Here is a 26,259-nt window from a genome sequence, read left to right as displayed (position 1 = left end):
ATGGAAAGCAAGGATCTGAGACCAAGATTACTATATCCAGTAAAGCTATCATTCAAAATAGATGGTCAAATAAAGAACTTCCCAGACAAAAAAAGGCTAATGGAGCACATCACTACCAAGCCAGCATTACAAGAAATGCTAAAGGGACTGCCATAATGAGAAGAAGAAAGCGAGAGAGAAACCTAGCCATACAGAATTAAAATGGCAATAAATAAGTACCTATCAATAATAACCCAAGTGTAAATGGATTACATGCTCCCATCAAAAGGCGAAGGGTAGCTGAATGAATAAAAAAACACGACTCAATTATATGCAGTCAACAACAGACCCACCTCAAAACAAAAGACTCACAGAGAATGACAGTGAAGGGATGGGAAAATATTTTCCATGCAAATGGAAAAGAAAATAAAGCTGGAGTTGCAATACTTATATCCGACAAAATAAACTTTAAAATGAAGGCCATTACAGGAGACAACAAAGGTCACCACATAATACTAAAGGGATCGATCCAACAAGAGGATATAACCCTGGTAAACATATATGCACCGCCGAAACCGGTTTGGCTCAGTGGATAGAGCGTCGGTCTGCGGACTGAAGGGTCCCAGGTTTGATTCCGGTCAAGGGCATGTACATTGGTTGCGGGCACATCCCCGGTAGGGGGTGTGCAGGAGGCAGCTGGTCGATGTTTCTCTCTCATCGATGTTTCTAGCTCTCTATCCCTCTCCCTTCCTCTCTGTAAAAAATCAATAAAATATATTTTAAAAAAACAAAACAGAAAAAACACACATATATATGCACCTAATATAGGAGCACCTAAGTATATTATAAAAAAAAAAAAACCAACAAAAAAATTTCCAGCGAACTTTAACAGAGAGATAGATAACAATACAGTCATAGTAGGGAACTCTAACGCTCCTTTCACTTCACTGGATAGATCTTCCAGACAAAAACTTAACAAGGAAACAGTGCCTCTAAAGGACTAATCAAAAAACAATGAGAGAGGACCCAAATAAATAAAATCAGAAACAAAAGTGGAGAAGTAACCACTGACACCACAGAAATACAAAGGATTGTAAGAAAATACTATGAACAACTATATACCAACAAGCTGGACAATGTGGATAAAATGGACAAATTCCCAGAAAAAATACAATCTCCCAAAACTGAATCAGGAAGAATCAGAAAACCTGAATAGGCCAATAACAACTGATGAAATAGAAGAAGTAATAAAAAAACTCCCAGCAAACAAAAGCCCAGGTCCAGACGTATTCACAGGGGAGTTTTACCAAACATTCAAAGAAGAACCAACACCTATACTCCTCAACTATTTCAGAAAATCTAAGAGGAAGAAACACTTCCAAACTCTTTTTATGAGGCCAGCATTATCCTAATTCTAAAACAAGATAAAGACACTACAAAGAAAGAGAATTACAGGCCAATATCCCTGATGAACACAGGTGCTAAAATCTTCAACAAAATATTAGTAAATCGGATCCAACAATATATTAAAAATATCATACACCACGATCAAGGACACACTAGGTCAGGTGGATTTAATTGACATTTAGAGAACATATCATGCCCATGCAGCAGAATATACAAGTGGGATTTATTCCAGGGATGCAAGGATGGTACAATATTCGCAAATAAATGTGAAACATCACATAAACCAATTGAAAGACAAAAATCACATGATCATATCAATAGATGCAGAGAAAGCATTTGACAAAACCCAACACCCATTTTTGATAAAATTTCTCAGCAATGTGGGAATAGAGGGAACATATCTCAATATGATAAAGGCAATATATGACAAACCTACAGCCAATATCACACTCAGTGGGCAAAAACTACAAAAACCATTTCCCCTAAGAACAGGAACAAGACAGGGATGTCCACTTTCACCACTCCTATTTGACATAGTACTAGAAGTGCTAGCCATAGCGATTAGACAAGAAGAAGAAATAAAAGGCATCCAAATTGGAAATTAAGTAAAACTGTCATTATTCTCATGATATTATACATAGAAAATCCTAAAGTCTCCATAAAAAAACTAGACTTCATAAATGATTTTGGCAATGTAGTAGAATACAAAATTAACACCCATAAATCTATGGCTTTTTTATACACCAATAATTAACTCAGAGAGAAACTAAAAAGTAAATAAATAAATAAGTCCATTTACCATTGCACAAAATAAAACTAAGATACCCAGGAATAAACTTAACTAAGGAGGTAAAAGACCTATACTCAGAAAACTACAGGACGTTGATAAAAGAGATAGAGGAAGATATAAACAAATAGAAGAATACATCATGTTCATGGATTGGTAGAATCAACATCATTAAAATGTCCATACTACCCAAAGCAATCTATACATTCAATGCACTCCCCATTAAGATACCAATGGCATATTTCACGGACCTAGAACAAACTCTCCAAAAATTCATATGGAATAAAAAAAAGACTCCGAATAGCCACAGCCATACTGAGAAAGAAGAACAAAGTTGGAGGGATCACAATACCAGATATCAAACTATATTACAAAACCACTGTTCTCAAAACTGCCTGGTACTGGCACAGACACATAGACCAATGGAACCAAAACAGAGAACCCAGAAATCAATCCAAGCCATCAAGCTCAATTAATATTAGACAAAGGATGCAAGAGCATACAATGGAGTCAAGACAGTCTCTTCAATAAATGGTGTTTGGAAAATTGGACAGATATATACAAAAAAAGTGAAACTAAATCACCAACTTACACCATACACAAAAATAAACTCAAAATGGATAAAGGACTTAAACATAAGATGGGAAACCATAAAAATCTTGGAAGAATCCATAGGCAGCAAAACAACAGACATATGTCATAACAATATCTTTACTGATACAGTTCATGGAAACTAAAGAGAAAATAAACAAATGGGACTACATCAAAATAAAAAGCTTCTGCAAAAGAAACCATCAACAAAACAACAAGAGAGCCTAATGCATGGGAGAACATATTTGTCAATGTTATATCTGATAAGGGTTTAATCTACAACATTTACAGGGAACTCATACAACTTAACAAAAGGAAGATGAACAATCCAATCAGAAAATGAACAAAGGACTTAAATAGACACTTTTCGAAAGTGGACATACAGAAGGCCAAGAGACATATGAAAACATGCTCAAAGTCACTAATCATCTGAGAGATGCAAATCAAAACGACAATGCAGTACCATCTCACACCTGTCAGAATGGCTATCATCAACAAATCAACAAATGACAAGTGCTGGTGAGGATGTGAAGAAAAGGGAACCCTTGTGCACTCCTGGTGAGAATGCAGACTGGTGCAGCCACTGAGGAAAACAGTATGGAGTTTCCTCAAAAAATTAAAAATGAAACCCCCATTTGACCCAATAAACCCACTTCTAGGAATATATCCCAAGAAATCAGAAACACCAATCAGAAAGGACATATGCACCCCTATGTTCATAGCAGCACAATTTACAGTAGCTAAGATTTGGAAAACAGCCTAAGTGCCCATCAGCAGATGAGTGGATTAAAAACTGTGGTACATCTACACAGTGGAATACTATGCCACTATAAAAAAGAAGGAAATTTTACCATTTGCAACAGCATGGTGGACCTGGAAAGCATTATGCTAAGCGAAATAAGCCAGTCAGTGAAAGATAAATACCACATGATCCCACTCATTGGTGGACTATAACGAACAACATAAACTGATGAACAAAAATAGAGCCAGAGAAAAAAATATTTTAGAATATAATAGAACTAATCCTGTTACTTGCAGGATTTATTTTGTATGTTGTAAAAAATAAAATAAATTTTAAAAATAAATAAGAAGAAGATGGAGAACAGAAATGCTTTTTGGTTCACCCCACCCCTACCCCCATGCCTGATTCACAGAAAACATTCAATACTCGTTGATCGATGTTTTCCCCATACTTTACCAAAAAAGTGTGCATATTTACTGAAAGACATGGTTCAAGACAGACAAGTATGTGAGCACTGCTGGTGTGAAGCAGAAGTAAAGTTCTCGGAGAAAGGGAGCATAAGGGGTGAAGGAAGGAGAAGCGTGGCGCCAGCTCGCCGGCTGGCTGCACACAGCCCGGGGCAAACCCAGACGCTGCCCGCTGCTAGGGAAGTTTTATGGGAGCCAGCCACACCCACTCACGGGTCCTTCCGCAGGAGCTTTCACGCTGCCTGCAGAGGGGAGCAGCCGTGACAGGGCTGTGGCCTGCAAAGACCAGGATATTAACACGTCTGGGTCCTGATGGAAAACGGTGCCGCCCCCTGGCTCACGGGAAGGACGCTACAGTGGAATGACTGCAGCTCGCGATCCAGCAGCAGAGGAGTCCGCCTGCGTGGACCTGGGTGGCAGCGTTCTGAGACAGTGCAGGCAGCACAAGGCAGGCGTCTACAGTCTCTAAGTCAACAACAATACAACAAGCCTCAGGGCTGCGTTTTAGCTGGGGAAAGTTGGTGAGATGCATGTGACGAGAACCATTAGAAGCATTACGTGGTTATGTTAGTAGATGTCGTTTTGGGGCCACTCTCTCAGCTCCCTGTGCTTTCAGGATCAGACATTTGGGCACCACCTCCCATAGTCACGGGATTTTTGCGGTGGTGGTGAGGGGGGCGGGCATAGCGATCTTCACAGCCTATGGAATTCAATCAGGGGTGATGAATTCTGAAACGAGGAAAATTCTCGTAAGCAGTTTAATTTCAAGTACAAATGGTGGATGCTATTTGATTATTATTATTTTAAAGCATAAGAGATCGTTTATTTAGAAAGTCACAGAGGCAGAAGTGAGTGGTAGGAGAAATGGGCGCAGGAAACAAGCTACAGAGGCCAGAAGCCCTTGGAGCGGAGGATACAGGCACAGGGAGGGCGCAGGGGAGAGGAAGGCCTGGGGGAGGGGAGGCGCGGCGTGCTCCACAGAGAGAGCCACCAGTGGTGGGGGGATTTCAATGTAAATTCTAGAATAATTTACTTTGGTCTCGGGGCTTCAGTTTTCCAAATATGCCTTCGTCACTTACTCTTTTCCTCTCTGACCTTCCCTCTCTCTGATCAAGCAGCCAAGGACGTTGTCAGTGAACACAGACCCCAAGCAACTCTGTGCAAGTGCATCCTTGGTGGCTTCTGAAGCAAGTCTTATATCCTCACCAGGGCTCAGGAACGGTCCAGTCCCCGGCAGGGCATCCCGTGGGCACGTCCAGCCCAAAGCGGGTGTGGGCACATCTGAGAGGCCCTTTACACAGACCTGCAGAAGGTCTGCAAAACATGGCCAGCAGGTGGCAGCAAACCTCGTCTAACAGAACCTGCATGGTAGACGGATTCTCCAGATGGAGAGTGTTGTTTTTTTAAAATATATATTTATTTATTTCAGAGAGGAAGGGAGAGGGAGAGAGAGACAGAAACATCAATGATGAGAGTATTATTGACCGGCTGCCTCCTGCACGCCCCCACTGGGGATTGAGCCTGAAACCTGGGCAGGTGCCCTTCCTTGACTAGAATGGAACCCGGGACCCTTCAGTCTGCAGGCCAATGCTCTATCCACTGAGCCAAACCGGCTAGGGCCTTTCTCTCTGATTCAAATAAGCAAGGGGGTTCCAGAAGCCTGGAACTGTGACCCACGAGCCCACCCCCAGGCTGTGGTGCTTCTACAGGAGACCTCTGCCCAGGCCTCAGCGTTTCGCGGGTGAGCGCTGTGAGCCCTCGCACTGTGGGGTGTCACACAAGCCCAGCAAAGCTCACGACGCTGACTGCTATGGAGTGCGGGCCCCAGGGTACTTTTTCATGGGGAACACGCCTCGCCCTAGCTGTCTAGACTCCAAAGCACCTTGCTCTGTACCGCTGTGCATCTTGATTTGGTTGGAGCATTTAAACATCAAACCACAGCAAGGAAGCGGGTGTGTGATGATCTGGTGCTCGCCCTTTTCTCCCTTCTGGTTTTGCACACGCCAGGCTTTTTCCGCACCTGCCCTTGGTGCTTCTCTGACTTCCCCACTCGCTGAAACCCAGTTCATCCTTCCAGCCTGCTCCTATGGGGCAGTCCCGAGCGCCCGCCCCTTCCTGACTGCCCTGCTCTGGGCACGTTCCTCCATCCCAGAAGGCTAGACGGCTTCTCCAACATTCCCACCGAATCATCCCAGGACAGACCCTCTCACTGGGTGGGGGAGGGGTGCTCAGGAGTGGACTGAGCCCTGCCCTGCTCCAGGCCCCAGAATCCTGACTGTCTTGGCAATCTCAAAACATTTAGGAAACTTTCACAGGCTGTCCTAAGACACACTTATGTTTGCCTTCATTTACATGCCAGTTTAGTTACTCAGTGTTTTGCTCCCTAATCTTGGAAGCATGCCATTGCTCTGGGAAGTGAGAGCTTTCCCCATCCGCCCTGGACGCTCCTGTCCAAGCAGACACAGCTGGGCATCCGGGTCTGCAGGGCCGTGCCCCAGGGACGCTCCTGCAGGGCAGGGCCAAGTCTGGCTCAGACTTCCCGGGCTTCGGCTGACTGCCCTGTGTCTTCACCTGGACGGCGCCTTCCACTCACCCAGCCCGAGCCCACCGTCTGGATGGGCCTCGAAGGCAGCCCGCATGTCCCCATCCCTGCCCCTCGCCCACGCTGCTCCGGAGTGGCCCTCGCCGGTGAGAGCACCCGGAGCCGGGCTCTGGGCTGGGCACCTGCTGAGCACACGGCAACCATCTGCTGGGCTGCAGAGCTGAACCCCAGGCAACAGCAAGAGAGGTGTCCTCAGTGGAGGGAAGACCCCTGGCCCTCCCTGCCTGCCCCTCAGGGAATGCGCCCGCCTCGCTGCTGTCTCCGCCACAGGAGCCCCGCCCGCCAGGGGCTCGCTATGTCCTTGGCCTCTCTTGGTCTCAGTGTTGGCATCTGCGACAAGAGGGGGAAGCGTCCAGCTGAAGGGCCATGTACAGACTGACAGACCCTGCGGACAGTGGCGGCCCGAGCCCCGCACCTGCTCCGCAGGCTCACATGGCCGAGGTGGCATTGTGGCCGCCACACAGCACTCCCCGCCGCGGAGCCGGGAATCTAGAAGGCGCCACCCAGCTTCCCCATTAACTGGAGACTGTGCACCAGTTAAGGCTCGATTTTTTTTTGTTATCTGACCATGAATTTTCTCTCCCCAGTAAACACCATAAGAAACGGAAGTTGTGATGGTTAGTTTCAGTGTCGGCTTGTCTGTGAGCCATGATGGCCCGTTGTTGGGTTGTGCACCGGCCTGATGTTGCTGTGAAAGTGCTTTATGGCTGTGACTAACCCTTAAGTCAGTAGACTTCGACTGAAGCACGTGACTCTCCCGATGTGGGTGGGCCTCGTCCAATGAGCTGAGGCTTCCCGAGTGGCAGGAGCTCTCCCCGCAGCCCAGCCCCCGCTCCGGAGGCTCCGACTCGAGGCGGGACCCGTGCTGCCCCGGCTCCACTCTGCACGTCTGCCTGGCCCGGACCTGCAGCTCCCAGGCCGCGGGAGCCAATCCTTAAGCAAATCTCTCTGTTTCTCTAGAGAAATGCAAACCCAGGAAACACACTTGTATTTGATCAGGGTTGGTGCTGAGGGCTGCTGTCCTGAATGGCCCTGGACTGAGGCTGTAAAGTAACTTCTAAGAATCACGTAGACACACTTCTGAGCCTGGGTCTCCACCTTGTCAGAGAGGATGGAGTCTCAGACCCTAAAGCAGGCGACTGGAGACCCCTCTGCGTGTCTAACCTTTCCTGAGGACAGAGGACAGGAAGCAAAGGAGGGAGGGAGAGGCCAGGACACGGGTGGGAACAACAGCCAGCCCCGCCCACGCTCCTGCGCCCGGTCACCACTCCGGACATGGACGTGGAACGGAGCTCGGCAGGAGCCGGGTCAGGAGCAGTCCCTGAGGGAACGGTGCTCTGCAGGCCGCACCGAGGGAGGAACCGAGCGCGGAGGCCGGCCCTGCTGGTGCCGCCGGCGAACTGGCCACAGCGAAGTCTGCACCTGTGCCAGCCGTCCGGTCCAAGTCGTCGCCCCTCACGGGGCATTCTACTTGCCGCATTTCTGTGTGTCTCACAGGATTTATTTTTTAAATGTCACATATATTTGTTCGCTCTAGTTTTAGAAAGGAAACATTCCTCTCTCCTGCAAAAACCCAAACAAGACAAACTACTTTCCCCCTAAACAGCGAGGGACACTCCCCCTCCCCCCGACGGGCGAGTCCTTGCCCAGTCACGTCCGAGTGGCTCTGAAGGGGGTCCGTCTGCAGAATGTGAGCTCCAGGACGGAGCCCCGGGCGCCTCTCCACCCACTAGCCTAGAACACCCCGCTGCTGCCCGGGCACCGGGGGCAGGCATGCTTGCTGACAGGACCACGACACAGATTCGCGAGCGAGGGGAGGGAAGAGCCGCGTGCGCGGGGGTCCTGACCTGGCATGATGGTCTTCTTGCACTCCTGGCACCTGGACGAGTACTCGTGGGAGTAGCAGTCGGTGCAGAGCAGCTGGTCCTCCTTGGCGGCGAAGGGCTTGTCCACCAGCGAGCTCTCGCAGCGGGAGCAGTGGAAGCAGGCCTCGTGCCAGTGCCGGTCCTTGTAGGACAAGTCCTGCAGACCCAGACACACAGTCAGGGGGGGCCGCGAGGGGCCGTGCCAACCCGCAGGCAGGCCGAGGGGAGGGCCGGTCCTTGTAGGACAAGTCCTGCAGACCCAGACACACAGTCGGGGGGGGGGGGGGGGCGGAGCGGGCCTGTGCCAACCCGCAGGCAGGCCGAGGGTAGGGCCGGAGGCTGTGGGCATTCCGGGCCGTGCCCTCCACCTACTGCTCAAACGAGTAAGGCGAGGGCTAGGCTGCTGTCCTTACTGCATTTTGGAAAACTGTTTAGACAGGGCGGGTGTGTGAGAGGCGGAGAGAGAGAGAGAGGAGAGAGGATGAGAGATGCTTTGAAAAGCGAATGGATCCCCTTAGGTACCATCTCTGAGAAAGAGACTGAGAACATGAAAGTCCAGGCTTCTCACCGACAGCCTCTGGAGCTGCAGGAGCCCTGGGACCCCAAGGGAGGTGGGCAGAGCCCCCTGACAGCGGGATCACCGTGGTGGCGACAGGGGGGGAGCCCCGGGTAGAGGGCGAGTCAGGGAAGGAGCCCCCGGCTGGACCTGGCTGGACCTGGGAAAGTGTCAGGAGACGCCACGTGTTGGTGCCGCCAGCTGAGGCTGGACGCCCGCAGAGGGCGGTGAGCGGGGAGGGAGGCGGGGACGGGCACTCCGGGCAGAGAACGGCATGTGCGTGGAGGAGGGGCGGGAGCGGGGCGCGGTGCCTGCCGGAGCGGGCGCTGGGCTCCAGCCGGGCCCCCCGGGGCGCATTCCCACCCAGGCGGGCCAGGCGGGCCCTGTAGGCCTGCGCGCGTCTCGGTTCGTCCTGAAGGCAGTGCAGGGGACTGCGTGTGCAGGAGGAGGAGGACAGGGAAGGGGGGTCGCAGAGGTGGAAACGTGCAGAAGGTCCCGCGGAGACGCGAGGGCTGGGGGTCTGGCCCGTGGGAAGAGCAAATAAGGAACCGATGGGTCAGGAGCTGAGAAGACGGAGCCCCTGCGTTTCAGGAAGAGTGAGCGAGAGTGAACGGGAGCTGCAGGCTCCGGCTGCCCTGGGTCTTGCCTGAAGGAGAAACCTCCTCCTACTTGTGCTGTGCAAGTGGCTTTTGAAAGTACCCGTTCGACATTAAAACGACCTGTTTACGTCCAGCTTTACCTTCAACGGGATTATTTTTCTATTGTTCCAGGTATTCCCAGCTCTGGCCCAGAACCGCCGTCCACTTACTAATGAGGCAGAAACAGAACCGGAGGCCACGGCGAGGGCTCCGGGCCGCTCCCAGCTCAGTGCCCTGACGCGGCTGCTCACACCACCGCCTAGAGCACCCCCCACCACGTCTCTGGTACCAGCACCCAGGTGGGAGCTGGAGCAGTGCTGAGCGTGGGGTGTAAAAACACATCCTGGACTTGATTAGAAAGACTGAAAACACCGGCTCCACTCGGACCCGAGACCGAAGACACCGGCTCCGCTCGGACCCGAACCAGAACAAACAGTCCTCTTTTGCCGATACACCGCTGTGTGCGTGTTCCCCTGAACTTGGAACAAGCTAAAGCTATCTGACGTGGTGATCTCCGCACAAGGCTTTAATTCAGGGATTTAAACAGCATCGCCGTTGAATGCCTGTGAGCACAGCTGGGGGGCTGGCCGCGTCCGTCAGCAGTTTGCTTCCCAGGACACCCGGGAGGAGTCACGCTGCCAGGTAACAGGGAAGGGAGGTGAGACAGCACAGAATCTCCCCAGGCTGGTGGAGACGGGAGGGGGGGCTGCTGAGAGTGGCTCTCATGCCCCGCCCCAGCTGCCTCTTCAGCGGACCCGGGGAGCTAGCTGCGCCCTCCTTTCCCGGGGTTCCTCTCAGCCTACCCCTCTCTCTCGCACGCGCGTGCACACACACGTCTTTCTGCTTTAACACAAAAGGGTTCCTAATGGTTCATTCAAGGACGTTTGATAATTTTCAAACCCGACAAGATATTTTCCTTGAAAATAAGTATTGAGCTATGACCATGCTCTTAAGCTTCCTGGGATGCCATAAATAACACTACTTTTTACTGAGCTTGCGTCTCCGCTGGCGGTGGGTCCTCTGGGAATATAACCGCCCCTCCCCCGCTGCAGCTGCAGTCAGGGCTCAGCTTCCCGGCCGAGGGCTGCTGCAAGCGGCGGGTGGAGGCCCGATCCCCCTCCACGCCCGCTGCAGCCCAGTGCCCCCTGGACGCTGGGCAGGCGCCGGGAACGCCTGATGTACTTCCTCCTGTGCTTGAACTCCAGGCTCCGGGTTCAAACCCCATCTAGCACACACAGGACCGCGGGCACGCACGGCTCTAACCGCTCCCTGCCTCAGGTTTCCCGCCTGGGAAGAAGCAGGAACAGGAGCCACCCTGGCTGCAAAGATGAAAGAGTTCATGAGTTACCACATGTAAAGCACTTTCACACACACACGTTCTAAGGGAAAGCAGACACACCGAGCACATTTAACTTGCTTTACTGTAGTCGCTCAATTAATGTCGGTATTGGCTTTTGTCCGGCCGCCGCGAATGATGCGCACACTGGCTGCTCCCACCGCGAGCGGCTGGCTGGGTCACGGGAAGCTCCGGGCCTGCGCCAGGCGCTCCCCTCTCCCCCCCCCCCCCTGCCAAGAACCGCCCCTCTCCTTTGGCACAGTGCTGCTAGTGTCCTCAGCCCCTTCACATCTAAAACCCTTTTTCCTAATTCCTTCTTACCTATTTTGAGCCATACAATACCCTCTGATGTAAGGCTTGTTCTTATTTTACACATGAGCAAAGTCAACTCGATGCTCAAAGCCCACATTCCATTTCCTGCAGCATTCGGCCTTCAGGGGGCTGACAGCCCCGTGCATGTTTCTCACCGTCCTTGCTGGCCACGGCAGCATCTTTGCAAGTTGGCCCCAACACGCCTGCCCAGCCTCGTCCTCTGCTCTGTCCCCCTCCCGTCCCCCAGGCGGCCCGGCCTGGGGGGCCCTCCCCTCCTCTCCGGGCACAGGCAGGGCCCGCCGCGAGGCCCCGCTGACCCTGCACCGCTCCAGCCGCCGCCCGCCCCGGCCCCCAGGGAGAGCCAGGCCACACTCCTTCCTTCTGATCACACAGGGAACCCTCCTCCGACCAGGACCACGCCAGCTTCTCGGAGTCTGCCTCAGGCCCTCGGTGTGCGCTCCCTGGACAAAGTCTGAGTTAAGTTACACTCCTGTCCCAGCTTCCTCCCGGCCTCGCTCAGAAAGCCCACGGCATGCAGCAAGCCAGAGGCGGCGGCAGGGACGGCGGGAGGTCGGAGGGACTGCGGCTCCGTTTTCAGGGCAGCGGATGCTCCGGCCACACAGCTCTGTCCTGGGCGACGCGGGGCGAGGAGGGTCCGAGGTGCAGGGTCCCAGAGCTCAAGGCAGACAGGAAACGCCACAGAAAGGCCGCGAGGCCAGGGGGCAGCAGTGGCCTCGTGCCCGCCCTACCTTCGGGTCGCACCCCGGATATTTCTCGGGAACACGTGGCGGCCCTTTCCCTGCGGGGTCCCCATCCACGAGGTTTCCTTTCCGTCCTCAGTAGCGAGAACCTCGTCCAGCCCTGTCTACACTGCGACCTACGGTGCTGCGCCCAGGGCACCCCGCGGGGAGAGTGACGGAGGTGCTCTCAGACCCACACAGACGCCCTGGCGGACCTTCAATCACTTTAAGGTGCCCTAAAGTATCCAGGTTCTAGCCCTAGCCGGTTTGGCTCAGTGGATAGAGCGTTGGCCTTCGGATCAAAGGGTCCCTGTTCAGTTCTGGTCAAGGGCACGCACCTCGGTTGCAGACTCCACCCCAGCCTGGTCAGGGCTCGTGCAGGAGGCAACCAATCGATGTGTTTCTCTCACATCCATGTTTCTCTCAGTCTTTCCCTCTCTTCTACTCTCGCTCCCTAAAAATCAGTGGAGAAATATCCTCGGGTGAGGATTAACAACAACAAAAACAAATAAATGTCCTGGTTTTAAAGTCTTCTAGAGAGAGAGGGAAGAAGAGAAAAGAAAATAATCTTTTATACATCCCATAAAAAATAGCAACATTAATCTTACGCTCACAGGAATGTCATAAATCGCAGTAAGATGTTGATAAATAATGTAAGATAAACACTTCCTGTCAATTTCCCATTTTCCCATTCCAGAAACACCCCGAAACGGCAGTGCCTGCTGCCTGGCCCGCCCGGAGCCTTGGGCGGAGCCAGGGGTGGACTGGGTGTCCTGGGGGACCCGCGGCCGGGCAGCAGGGCGGCTCCACCCCGAAGCGGGCCTGGCGCGGCCCCCACTCCTCTGCGCACCCTCCCGCCTGGGCTGGGGCGTTCAGCTGCCATTTCCCAGAGCACCCACATCCACAGACCACCGCTTTGTGAGTGGGTTCTCATGCCGGCCACGCTCAGCACTCTGAAAAGGTGGTCGACGGCCTCAGACGGTCAGGTTACTGGGCTTTCGACAGCATGTTCTCTCAAACCCGAAAACAAGGGTGCCGAGGAGCAGGAGAGGGCCCCTCTTCTGTGGCGCCCTGGTCCGTGCACAGCGCCGTCCGCTCCCCTGGGAGAGGGACCCCGTTTTCAGACCCGGGCACCAAGGCTCCCAGGGCAAGCCTGGCCCCAGTCCCACGTGGTTGGGCGCGATCCCTGCCGCGACCCTTGGCTTCCGTGGAATGAGAGGTCCTTATAGTCCCCATCTGGTTATTTTGTTCCCAATTCTGAGACGCCTGCTTTACTCAGTCCCCTTAGCTTTCTCTCTTAGAGGAGGATATCCAAATACATATACATATTTAGTGCTCACTACAAACTTGGACAAATTACACGGAAACTCTAAAAAGCTGATCCACTCATTAAGCACTTAACGCAACGAACAAAAGCAGCCAGGCTGCGAGCGGGCCTGCGAGCGCGCGTGTGGAACGGCGGCTGCCCCTCCCGGAAGCGCGGCCAGAGGGCAGGCCGGCGTGACCCGCCGGAGGGCAGGAAGAACACGCTCCGTCTCACTCTGCCCCTCAGCCGGGGCCCGGAATCCTCACGGTGTTACAGAGAGGGCGAGCTCTAACCGGGACGGGGGTTAACCCAGTCTCCTGTCCCCTTCCTGCGGCTGCTTTTTGCCAAAAAGCCTCCGACAATTTCTGTCCATTAGGAACTTTCCTAATGTCAAATGAGAAACTTTTAGTTTGATGGGTACACTCAGGCCAATTTGATCATCAATTCAACGTTTTCCATGTAACTAATTAGGAAACTGGAAAGAGTGTTCTAGAAGGAAGTCACTTCTGCAGCACAGTCCTTGCCACCTGAAGGCCCAGCAGAAACAGGAGCCCTTTGCTGAGGTCCTCGATGGAGGCAAGGCCGACAGCTGACCCACAGGACAGACACCAGCCCCATCGCAGCTGGCCGAGTCCCGCAGACAACATCCCTCCGAGGCTGCGTGGGGCTGGCGGGGCAGCACGTGGGTCAGGATCCACCCCACTTGGGCTTTAATTCTAACTCAAGTGCCTCCCACCCCTGTAACCCAGAAACACCCCTGACCTCTCTCAGCCTCAGCGGCTTCTCCACAAAACAGAACGAAGAAGTCCCTCCACAGGGGGTGTTATGAGAAGTTCAGATCATGCAATCAGTGCATTTCCCAGGGTCTGGAACAAAAGTTCCACTCAGTGCGTGGAGCTTTGGTGACTGGAAGCTACCCCCGAATGCTAGTCTTAGATCCACAGGTGGATTTCCATTCGTTACTGTCTTCCTCTTCCCAGAACCTGCTAGGCCTAGGGCACATCATGCATGGGTCAGGTGGCCTAGCTGACTTTATGACCTGCTCACACAGATGTGGAAACTCAAAGTCTGAGCTGGGCATGTGGCCTGGAGTGTGCTGAAGTCGCTGATTTGATGAATATATGGTTCTTACAGCCATCTCCAGCCCAGTCCGTCTTGTCTGTACTTTCTTGAATATTTGAAGTCCAGAACATAGGTAGATAAACACATCCACACACACACACACAAAATCTGTGATCAGGCTATAAAAAATGTTTTTTGCTAGTATCCACAGGAACAGTGTAATGTTGGGAGATCAAAAAATTTTATTTGGCCCTAACCGGTTTGGCTCAGTGGATAGAGCATCGACCTGCGGACTGAAAGGTCCCGGGTTTGATTCCAGTCAAGGACATGTACCTTGATTACGGGCACATCCCCAGTGGGAGGTGTGCAGGAGGCAGCTGATCTATGTTTCTCTCTCATCAATGTTTCCGACTCTCTATCCCTCTCCCTTCCTCTCTGTAAAAAAAAAAAAAAAATCAATAAAATATATATATTTAAAAAAATTTTATTTGTATTACATGTTCTCAACTGTCCGACCGGTCACAAAAACAAATGGTTTTTACCCTTTGAGATCACAGCATTTCCTCAGAGTAACTAAGTAGAAGAAAAGAACGTAATTGAGTGACTGCATAGAAATGATATTCAAATATATAAAATCCAACTACGGTAATAGGTCCTGAAGTCTTGTCTATTTCATTTAAAAGGCAGTCAGGATGGCGGAAGAGTAAGTGGAAGCTACACTGACACTCTCTCAGGACCAAACTGGAAATAACGAAAATACAGAAAAACCACCCTGAAAAATCAACTGCAGACTGGCTGGGGAGAACCCCATAACCAAGAACGGAAAGTGGAGACCGAAGAGACTGGTAGGAAAGGTGGAGGCGTGAAAGGGCCGGCCGGGCTCCCACACACAGCCGCCGACGGTCCGGAGGGACACCTCAGCTGTGGGGGTGACCACTGAGAACTCTGGGGTCTAAACCCAAAGCTGGGCCCCCAGCCCAGAGAACCAGAACTGAGAAAGGTGCCCACAGAACATCTGGCTGTGAAAAGCAGCAGGGTTGCTGTCTGCCAGCGAGAGAAGGCTGGAAACGCAGGCACCCTCTTAGAGGGCCAATGCACAGAATTGCATGTGCAGCCACTCACTTTGGGCTCCGGCAGAAGGAGGGCTGAGTAGACTGGAGCTGTGTGAGTAGAAGCCAGGGGTGGGGGCTCTGGGGTTAGAGCTCAGAAGGCAGACACTCTGGTTTCCTGTGCTGAGTCATTCCCTCATGCTGCGGACGTTATCTTTCTCCTCTGGACCTTTGCTATCCAGGTAGTTTCGGCCTGGGGTAAGGTAGTAGCTACACCCTGTTGGAAGAACTCTTGCCCCACCCTCTGGTTCATAGCCTAAGACCAATCAAGGCTGATAACAATTAGACTGCAGGCATAGGCAGGTCTCTGGATCCTCTGAGTCTTTGCCTGATCTCCTTCTGGGCTTGGGGCTAGGAAAAGCAGACCCTGGTGTACATCTTGGTCCTTTCCAAAGGCATCCAGTCCCAGCAGAGGGAGTCACAAGCTGTGGAATGCTGATAGCCCCAAACAGGGTACTCAGGACCAATCAGAAAGAGCGTCTGACATTGTTCTGCACTAGAGATTGGGAGTCATAGCAGATCTACCTAATACATAGACACAAACCCAAACAGGCAGCCCAAATGGGGAAACAAAAAACAACAAACCCCAAATGAAAGAACAAGAGAATTCACCAAGAGAACTAAATGAAATGGAGATAAGAAACTTATCTGATATAGATGAATTTATCTGATATAGAGTTCAGAATAATGATGGTAAAGATGCTCAACAGTATGAGAAAACATATAGTAACTATGAAAAAAGAAGAGTCAGAAACAAAGAATGACATAGTTCTAATAAAGAACACATTGGAAGGAATACACAGCAGATTAGGGGAAGCTACGGATCAGATCAGTGAATTAGAAAACAGGGCTGAAAAAAATCACTCAATCAGAGAACCAAAAAAAAACAAAAAAACACAACAATTAAAAAACAGGAGGACAGCTTAAGGGAGCTGTGGGACAATGTGAAATGTAACAATATTCACAGAAAGGAAAGAAAGGGAGCAAGGGATAGAGAACGTGTTTGTAGAAATAATGGCAGAAAACTTCCCTAACTTGGTGAAGGAAAAAGTCACTCAGGAGGTACAGAGTCCCAAGCAAGAAGAACCCAAACAGGCCCATGGCCAGACATATAGTAATTAAAATGCAAAAAATTAAAGACAAAGAGAGAATCTGAAAGGCAGCAAGGGAAAAGCAATTTCTTACCTGCAAAGGAGCTCCCATAAGGCTGTCAGCTGATTTTTCATCAGAAACTCTACAGGCCAGAGGGAATGGCATGAAGTACTCAAGGTAATGAAAAGCAAGGATATGAAACCAAGATTACTCTATCCAGCAAGGCTATTATTCAAAATAGATGGTGAAATAAAGAGCTTCGCAGACCAAAAAGCCTAAAGGAGTTTATCACTATCAAACCAGCACTGCAAGAAATGCTAAAGGGACAGCTATAACGAGAAGAAGAAAAAGAGAGAAAAATCTAGGCATACAGAATTAAAATGGCAATAAATAAGTACATATCAATAATAACCTTAACCGTAAAGGGGTTAAATGCTCTAATCAAAAGACACAGGGTAGCTGAATGGATACAAAAACATGACCCAATTACATGCAGTCTACAAGACACCCACCTCAGAACAAAAGACTCACATAGGCGCTAGCTAGTTTGGCTCAGTGGATAGAGCATCAGCCTATGAACTAAAGGGTCCTGGGTTTGATTCTGGTCAAGGGCATGTACCTCTGTTGCAGGCTCCTCCCAGGCCCAGGCCCTAGTTGAGGCGCATGCAGGAGGCAACCAATAGATGTGTTTCTCTCACATTGATATTTCTCTCAGTCTTTCACTCTCTCTAAAATCAATGGAAAAATATCCTCAGTGAGGATTAAAAAAAAATAAAAGAAGAAGAAGAAGAACAAAAGACTCACACAAGATGAGAGTGAAGGGATGGAAAAAATTTTCCAGGCAAATGGAAAGGAAAAAAAAGCTGGGGTACCAATATTCATATCTGACAAAATAGACTTCAAAATAAAGACCATCATAAGAGACAACAAAGGTCACTACATAATACTAAAGGGATTGATCCAACAAGAGGATATAACCCTGGTAAATATCAAGCATCTTCTCAGATCACAGTGGAATAACATTAGAAAACAACTATAGTAAAAACACCCAGAAACATTCAAACACATGCAGGCTAAATAGCATATTATTAAACAATGAATGGGTTACCGATGAGATCAAGAAAAAAATTTAAAAATTCCTGGAAACAAATGAAAATGAACACACAACAACCCAAAATCTCTGGGACATAATAAAAGCAGTCCTGAAAGGGAAGCTGATAGTATTACAGTCCTACCTCAAAAAACAAGAAAAAGTAATAATAAACTATTTAACCCTGCAACTTAAAGAATTAGAAAGAGAACAACAAGAAAAGCCCAGAGTAAGTAGAAGGAAGGAAATAAGGAAGACTAGAGCAGAAATAAATTGCATAGAGGCTAAAAAAAGAATACAAAAAAATCAATGAAACTAAGAGCTGGTTCTTTGAAAAGATACACAAGATTGATTAACCATTAGCCAGATTCATCAAGAAACAAAGAGGACCCAAATAAATAAAATCAGAAATGAAAGTGGAAAAGTAACCACTGACACCACAGAAGCACAAAGGATTGTAAGAAAATACTATGAACAACGATATGCCAACAAACTGGATATGTGGATGATATGGACAAATTCCTAAAAAAAAAATACAATCTCCCAAAACTGAATCAAGAAGAATCAGAAAACGTGAATAGGCCAATACCAACTGATGAAAATAAAAAACTCCCAGCAAACAAAAGCCCAGGTCCAGACAGCTTCACAAGGGAGTTTTACCAAACATTCAAAGAAGAACAAACACCTATACTCCTCAAACTATTCCAAAAAATCTAAGATGAAGGAACACTTCCAAACTCTTTTTGTGAGGCCAGCATTGTCTTAATTCCAAAACCAGATAAAGACACTACAAAGAAGGAGAATTACAGGCCAATATCCCTGAGAACATATTTTCTAAAATCCTCAACAAAATATTAGCAAATCGGATCCAACAATATATTAAAAGGGTCATACACCATGACTAAGTGGGATTTAATCCAGGGATGCAAGGCTGGTACAATATTCACAAATCAATAAACGTGATACATCACATAAACAAATTGAAAGACAAAAGTCATATGATCATAGCAATAGATGCAGAGAAAGCATTTGACAAAATCCAACATCCATTTTTAATAAAATCTCTCAGCAAAGTGGGCATAGAGGGATCATACCTCAACATAATAAAAGCCTTATATGACAAACCTACAGCCAACATCACACTTCATGGGCAAAAACTAAAACCATTTCCCCTAAGAACAGGAACAAGACAGGGATGCCCACTCTCACCACTCTTATTCAGCACTAGAGGCCCACCGCACGAAATTCATGCGTGGGTATGGTCCCTAGGCATAGCCTGTGGTCAGGGCCATCTTCCCTGGCTGCCGGCAGCCAGCCCTGCCCCTCGGCCGGCCGTCACTCACCTGGGTTCACAGTTTGCCATCGGGCGGGCAATCGGAGCCTGACAGCCGGGGGGGAGGGACCGAGAGGTTGGCCGGTCCCGCCCACTCATGGTCCCGCCCCTGCTGTGGGTTGCCCTCTATGTGTGGAGCAACCAGCAGGGTGGGGGGTGGGGGGAGAGCCTTGGCCTGGCGCTGCCTGAATCCCCCACCACCCACCCCAGTCCCTGTTCGCCATCAGGTGATCGGAGAAGGGACTGAGGTCAGCCCTTCTGCCCGCTTGCCAGCCCCACCGCCCGGTGCCACCCACCCCCAGTCCCCGTTTGCCATCAGGCGATGGGAGCCTGCGGGCTGGGGGGAGGGACCGAGAGGTGGTCAGTGCACCTCATAGTGACTGGTCGAGCGGTCATTCTGGTTGTTCTGCCTTTATGGTTGCAGGGCTTGTATTACATAGGGTATTATACTCTATAGCTGATCATTAATCAGGTGTGTGAGCCCAACAATGGAGCCCTCTAACTGTTAAACCAAACCAGAGCAGTTTAAGCGTGAGTGTCCTCCTGGCTGTTTATCCGGAATGAGCGAGGATGCGGCCACCGAGGGAGGAAGTCACTGTGTGCACGTGTGTGAGTGCTTTCAACCCAGTTTTCAAGCCTCAAACACATAAATACAAAGATGCATCCTTCACAGAAATCAAGTGAATCTATTAATCTGGCTAATTTCAAATACAGAAGGAATATGGCACAGACTGGAGCCACCGTGGCTCTTTAATGACACGACTCTCACACTTGCCAGCACGGAGCTGCTCCTCAGGCGTCCAGCGGCCCTTTCCTTGATTCAATCGGCCCTGCCCCAGCACAGACAGGAAGTGATTAAATAACAACAGTAAAAATCAGGCCCGTTTGGCACTGATACAAATGGGAAAATAAGCAGGGGAGCCTCTACTGCCCCAGCCCCGGAAACTGCCCCTCTCTTTAAAGGAGCTGGGTCTGAGGAGCAGTCTAGACTTAGAGAACTAGGAATACGAGTTTCAGAGTCTGCGTGTGACCCGCGGGGCCCAGGCGTGGGCCCGCCCTGCCAGTCCCGGCCCGGCCTCACACGGCCTCGAACTCGTCGATGCTTGGTGTTGCCCTGCCGGGTCTGCCGGAGCGTTTTGTACTTGTCACGGCCTTGCCTCATGTTCTCGTTGTGGACGATGTCGTTGTGGGTCCTCTTGTTCTCATCTCTGGCCTGGGACAGCTCGCTGGACGGAGTCATCAGCTGCTGCTGCACGCGCAGGTTCTTCTCGGCCTCAGTGACCCACTGCTCCTCGTTGCGGTCGTCCAGGATGCCCTCGCTGGACAGCTCGGCGCTGTAGCCTGAGTCCTCCGGGCCCTCCTCCTACAGGTTCTCGCGGACATGATAGGCCACTGGCTCATACACAGGGGGCGGCGGGGGCGGCGGCGCCGACATCACCAGCTGCAGCTCCTCCTTGTCTTCACCAGGTCATCCTGGGCTTCCCTCGCCTGGCGCTGCCACGCCTCCAGGAGCACGATCTTGGCGGTGTACTCGGCCAGCTCCGTGGCCAGCAGCTCCTGGCTCTTTATCTGATCCACCGTCTGCCTCTCCAGCTCCTCCTTGGCCAGCGCAGCCATACGGTGGGCCTCCAGGTGCTCCGCCTCCTCCTGCGCCCGCTTCCTCCTCCTCCAGCTGCAGGCCCTCTGGATCTGGTCCGAGAGCTCTTCCTCGGCCTTCTTGGTCTTCTGCTCATAGTCCTGGAGCCTGAGCTTCAGCTCCTCCTTCTCCCGCATCATCTGCTCCTTCTCTCTCTCCACAGTCTCTCGCCTCTGTTTCTCGGTTTCCAGCTGCTGCCGCTCCCGCTGCTTCCGGTGTTTCTCCTCACGGGCCTGGCCTTCGTCTGCTGCACCTCGATGGTGTCGGGCTTCCTGCGGCGCATGTACAGCTCGTGGCTACCCCTGCAGAGCTGCAGGATCCGCTCGTTGATGGCAGGCGGTGGGCATAGAAGACGAAGTCAGGCGCCTTCTTCTCAGTGGGCTTGATGACAAACTTATTGTAATTACAGAGTTGTTCCTGATCTCACTCCACGGGACGCCAATCTTTGGGTCAACTTACCATCTTTCTCATAAATATTTAGTCCCAGGGCATGCACTCCAAGCCACACATCAGTTCCTTTCTTGTTTTTTATCTCAAAATAGTTGATTCTGTACATTTCCAGGTCCTGGGCAATGTTCAGACACTCCAGCATGTCACTATCTTTGAGCATCCCTCGTGCTCCGGGTACCTCCCACTGGTCCCTGGTGAGCTTGTGCTGGTCCATGACTCTCTGGGGGATCAGCCGCTCGGAGCTGAGGTACCCAAATTGTGAATTTCTTTGTTATAGTCTCCAAACTTGGCCTGCATGGCGTAGGAGCCGAGGAGCACCGTGGTCTCGGGAGGGCAGTAAATCTCATCGCTAAGAATGCCCTCCTTCACTCGGAGGAAGAAAAACTTCTGTGCAATGTCCTGGATGAGCTCCTCAGACTTGTCTTCGGGGTAGGACGTGGCCCTGAACTGGAACTGCAGGGGATTCTCCTTCCTGATCTCCTGGGCCGACACCTTTTTATCAAGTTTCAACCAGGTGGAAAATCCTTTATTATCTACATACTGGAGGCCGAAGTACTACACTTCCCTAAGGCCGATAGTCTTAACCACCTGATCAAAAAGCTCCATGCATCCATGGTGGTGACTCCGACATTTATTGGTTTCAGCATTTTCGGTTCCTGGTGGGTTCTCCTCAATCCTCGGGAACACGGCGCAGCAGCAGCAGCAGCAGCAGCAGCAGCAGAGATGGCGGTGGGGACTGGAGGGCAGCAGTGACGGTCAGGGTTTAATATTTCTATAGAGGCCCGGTGCACAGGTGGGGGCCAGCCGGCCTGCCCTGATGGGGGCCCCTGATGGGAATGGGGATCTCCGCTGGGGGGTGGGGCCAGCTGGGGTGAGGGGCCACTGGGGGTTTGCAGGCTGGCCATACCCCTATCAGGGTGAGGGTCCCCACTGGGGGTGGGGCCAAGTGGAGCAAGAGGCCTCAGGCAGTTTGTAGGCTGGCCACGCCCCTGTTTGGGGTGGGGGTCCCTGCTGGGGGGCTGGGTCAGCCGGGGCGAGGGGCCACGGTTGTTCTGGTCATTGTGGTTGTTCTGGTCATTGTGGTTGTTCTGGTCTTTCCACCATTTTGGTCGCTGGGCTTTTATTATATAGACTAGTACTGGAAACCCTAGCCACAGTGATCAGACAAGAAGAAATAAGATCCAAGTTGGAAAAGAGGAAGTAAAACTGTCATTATTTGCAGATGACATGATATTATATATAGAAAATGCTAAAGACCCCATCAAAAAACTACTAGTTTTAATAAATGAATTTGGCAATGTAGCAGAGTACAAAATTAACACCCGAAATCAATGGCCTTTTTATACTCCAATAATGAATTCTCAGAAAGAGAAACTAAAGAAATAATTCCATTTACCATTGCAACAACAAAATTAAGATACTTAGGAATCAACTTAATCAAGGATGTATAAGACCTGTACTCAGAAATCTACAGGATGTTGAAAAAAAGAGATAGAGGAAGATATAAACAAGTGGAAGAATATACCATGTTCATGGATTGGTAGAATCAACATCATTACAATGTCCATACTATCCAAGGCAATCTACAGAATCAATGAAATCCCTATTAAAATACCAACAGCATATTTCACAGATTTAGAACAAACTCTCCAAAAATTTATATGGAACCAAAAAAGACCTCCAATAGCAACAGCAATCTTGAGAAAGAAGAACAAAGTTGGAGGCATCACAATAATACAAAGCCAAAGTAACCAAAACAACCTTGTACTGGCACAAGAACAGGCATATAGATCAATGAAATAGAATAGAGACCCCAGAAATCAACCCAAGCCATTCAGTCAATTAATACTTGACAAAGGAGGCAAGAATATACAATGGAGTCAAGACAGTCTCTTTAATAAATGGTGCTGAGAAAATTGGACAGATACATGCAAAAAAAAAAATGAAACTAGACCACCAACTTACACCATACACAAGAATAAACTAAAAATGGATAAAATTTAAATGTAAGTCATCAAACCATAAAAATCCTAGAAGAAACCATAGACAGCAAAATCTCAGACATCTCTCGTAGCAATAGGTTTACAGATACATCTCTTTGGGCAAAGGAAAATAAGGAGACTAAACAAATGGGACTACATAAAATAAAAAGCTGCTGCACAGCAAAAGAAACCATCAACAAAACAGTAAGAAAGTCCACTACATGGGAGAACATATTTGGCAATGATACATCTGATGAAGGTTAACATCCAAAATATATAAGGAACTCATATAACTTAACAAAAGGAAGACAAACAATCCAATTAAAAAATGATCAAAGGACCTAAAAGAACACTTCTCCAAAGGGGACATACAGAAGGCCAAGAGACACATGAAAAAATGCTCAAAGTCACTGATCATCATAGAAATGCAAATTAAAACGACCATGAGGCTATCACCTCACACCTGTCAGAATGGCTACCATCAATAAATCAACAAATGGCAAGTGCTGGTGAGGATGTGAAGAAAAGGGAACCCTCCTGCACTGCTGGTTGGAATGCAGACTGGTGCAGTCATTATGGAAAACAGTATGGCATTTCCTCAAAAAATTAAAAATGGAACTTCCATTTGACCCAGGCATCCCACTTCTAGGAATATATCCTAAAATACCCAAAACACCAATTAGAAAGAATATATGCACCCCTATGTTCACAGCAACACAATTTAAAATAGCTGAGATTTGGAAACAGCCCAAGTGCCCATCAGTAGATGAGTGGATAAAAAGGCTGTGGTACATTTACACCATAGGGTACTAGGCAGCAGTAAAAAAGAAGGATCTCTTACCCTTTGAGACAGCATGGAGGGACCTGGAGAATATTATGCTAAGTGAAATAAGCCAGTCAGAGAAAGACAAGTATCACATGATCTCATCCATGCATGGAATGTAATCAACAAAATAAAGTGATAAACAAAATAGATCCAGAGACATGGAAGCCTGGAATAGACTGTGGAACCTCAGAGGGTGGGTGCGTGGGAAGAGACCAAAGAACTTGTATGCGTATATGCATAACCCATGGACACAGGCAACAGGGTGGTGAGGCCTGGGGCAGGCGATGGGGTGGGCTAGGTGGGGTCAATGAGGGGAAAAAAGGGCACATATGTAATACTTTCAACAATAAAGATTTAATTAAAAAAATAAAATAAATAAAAATAAAAGGCAGTCAGTACCACAAGATTAGCCCAATTCCCACAAACCCCATCCTTCAGAGGGCGTCACGTGAGGCTCGAGTGCCTGTGCTATTCTAAGAGAATGGCCCCAGCTCTGCCCGCTCAGTTGCTCCCTATGAAGGAACAAACATTCTTTGCCACCACTGCTTCCTCCACTAAGTCAATCATATCATTATTTCTGAGTCAAAAAAACTGTTCCAAATATTCAAAAGCACCAAATGGCAAAATCTAACTTCAAGTCAACATCTCTTTTTCTTCCAACATGTGGAAAGTCACATGGCGTAATGCCACAAACAATAATCTGGGTTGAAAAGTTCAGCATGATTAACTCTTGACTTTGCAGCAGTCATATTGATTTTGGCCCCATTTGGAGGATTCTTGTGTTTGCTCATAAAATATGTGCTAAAGAATAAGAAGGTCTGAGGGTCTTTCCACTAAATTGTATTAGAGAAATGGTAAGTGATTTTTGTTATTTATTTATTTATTTATTTTTAATATAGCTATATACTAGTATATAAAAGCCTAATATGCAAATTGTCCCTGCGGGAGTTCAACTGGGAGACTGATCGCTCGCTATGATGTGCACTGATCACCAGGGGGGCAGCGTGGAATGAAGGGAGACCCTGGTCGGCAGTCAGGGAAGGGAGGCCCCAGCCAGCAGCCAGAAGGCCCCGATTGTCCCTGATGGCTGGTCAGGTGTAAGGACACTACCCAGGCACGAATTTCATGCACCAGGCCTCTAGTGTGTGTGTGTGTGTGTGTGTGTGTGTGTGTGTGTGTGTGTGTATTTATTTCTGAGAGAATGGGAAAGGTAGAGACAGAAACATCAATGATGTGTGAGAATCATTGATTAGCTGTCTCCTGCATGCCCCCACTGGGTATTGAGACTGCAACCAGGGCATGTGCCCTGACCAGGAATTGAACTGTGACCTCCTGATTCATAGGTTGACACTCAAACCCAATTAGCTACACCAGCTTGTTTTGTTTTTACATTAGTCTCCAGTCTAGTATGAGTACCTTTAAATATCCAAAATGTTTCCTTTAAACTACAGTTGTTCTTTGTTAGAATTATAAGTGAACCTCGCACCTACTTAAGTCTTTTCCAGGTAAAACTTTTATAAAAGAATTAGTGGCCCGGTGCATGAAATTCGTGCATGGGGGGGGGTGTCCCTCAGTCCGGCCTGAACCCTCTCCAATCTGGGACCCCTCGGGGAATGTCAGACATCCCTCTCGCAATCCTGGACCGCTCGCTCCTAACCACTCACCTGCCTGCCTGCCTGATCGCCCTTAACCACTCTGCCTGCTGGCCTGCTCACCCCCTACTGCCACCCCCCACTAGCCTGCTTGCCCCCAACTGCCACCCCCAGCCGGCCTGCTTGCCTCCAAATACCCTTCTGCTGGCCTGTGTGCCCTCAATTGCCGCCCCCCCCTGCCAGCCTGCTCACCCCCAACTGCTCCCCTCTGCCGGCCTGCTTGCCCCCAACTACCTCTCCTACCGGCCTGATCGCCCCTAACTGCCTCTGCCTTGGCCCCGCCACCATGGCTTTGTCTGGAAGGACATCTGGAAGGACATCTGGAAGGTCTCCCGGTCTAATTAGCATATTACCCTTTTATTAGTATAGATGATTTTTTTCCTGCCTGTTAGTTGTTCCTTAAACCAGACACCTTTATTGATGTTTTTATAATGAAAACTGATAAAGGGAGAGGTGTGTGGAGGGAACATGTTATGGGAAGAGCAGGGAAGCCGTGGGCAGGAAGGTGGCAGTTTGGAGTTGATAGTGACACCTGGCTGCCATTCCTGGTGCCCAGGGCTCATGTCTACATACCCTATACCCCCAGGAAGTGGGCACCCTGGTGTCACCTCCCTTTGAGAGATGTGAAGACGGCACAGAGGGCTCAAGTAGTCAGCCCCAGTGCAGACAGCTGGCGAGCCAGCCAGGCTGGAGCGGGCA

General features: G+C 49.7%; 1 protein-coding gene and 1 pseudogene across 2 annotated transcripts in view; both read right to left on the bottom strand.

The window, feature by feature from the left end:
* FHL2 (four and a half LIM domains 2) overlaps positions 1–26,259 on the bottom strand; it is a 45,520-nt gene that overhangs the window by 8,178 nt on the left and 11,083 nt on the right. The window contains exon 3 of the mRNA XM_079791747.1: positions 8,423–8,597. Coding sequence (XP_079647873.1) covers positions 8,423–8,597 — 175 coding nt within the window. The remainder of the gene's footprint in view (positions 1–8,422; positions 8,598–26,259) is intronic.
* LOC307112138 (ezrin-like) lies at positions 11,667–25,610 on the bottom strand (annotated as a pseudogene). Its single transcript has one exon. The product of its transcript is annotated as an ezrin-like (transcript).

The sequence above is a fragment of the Cnephaeus nilssonii genome (assembly GCF_951640355.1).
Source record: "Cnephaeus nilssonii genome assembly, chromosome: 15".
Lineage (NCBI taxonomy): Eukaryota > Metazoa > Chordata > Mammalia > Chiroptera > Vespertilionidae > Cnephaeus > Cnephaeus nilssonii.
The sequence above is the reverse complement of the archived record's forward strand: the minus strand, read 5'-3'. Positions and strand labels throughout refer to the sequence as shown.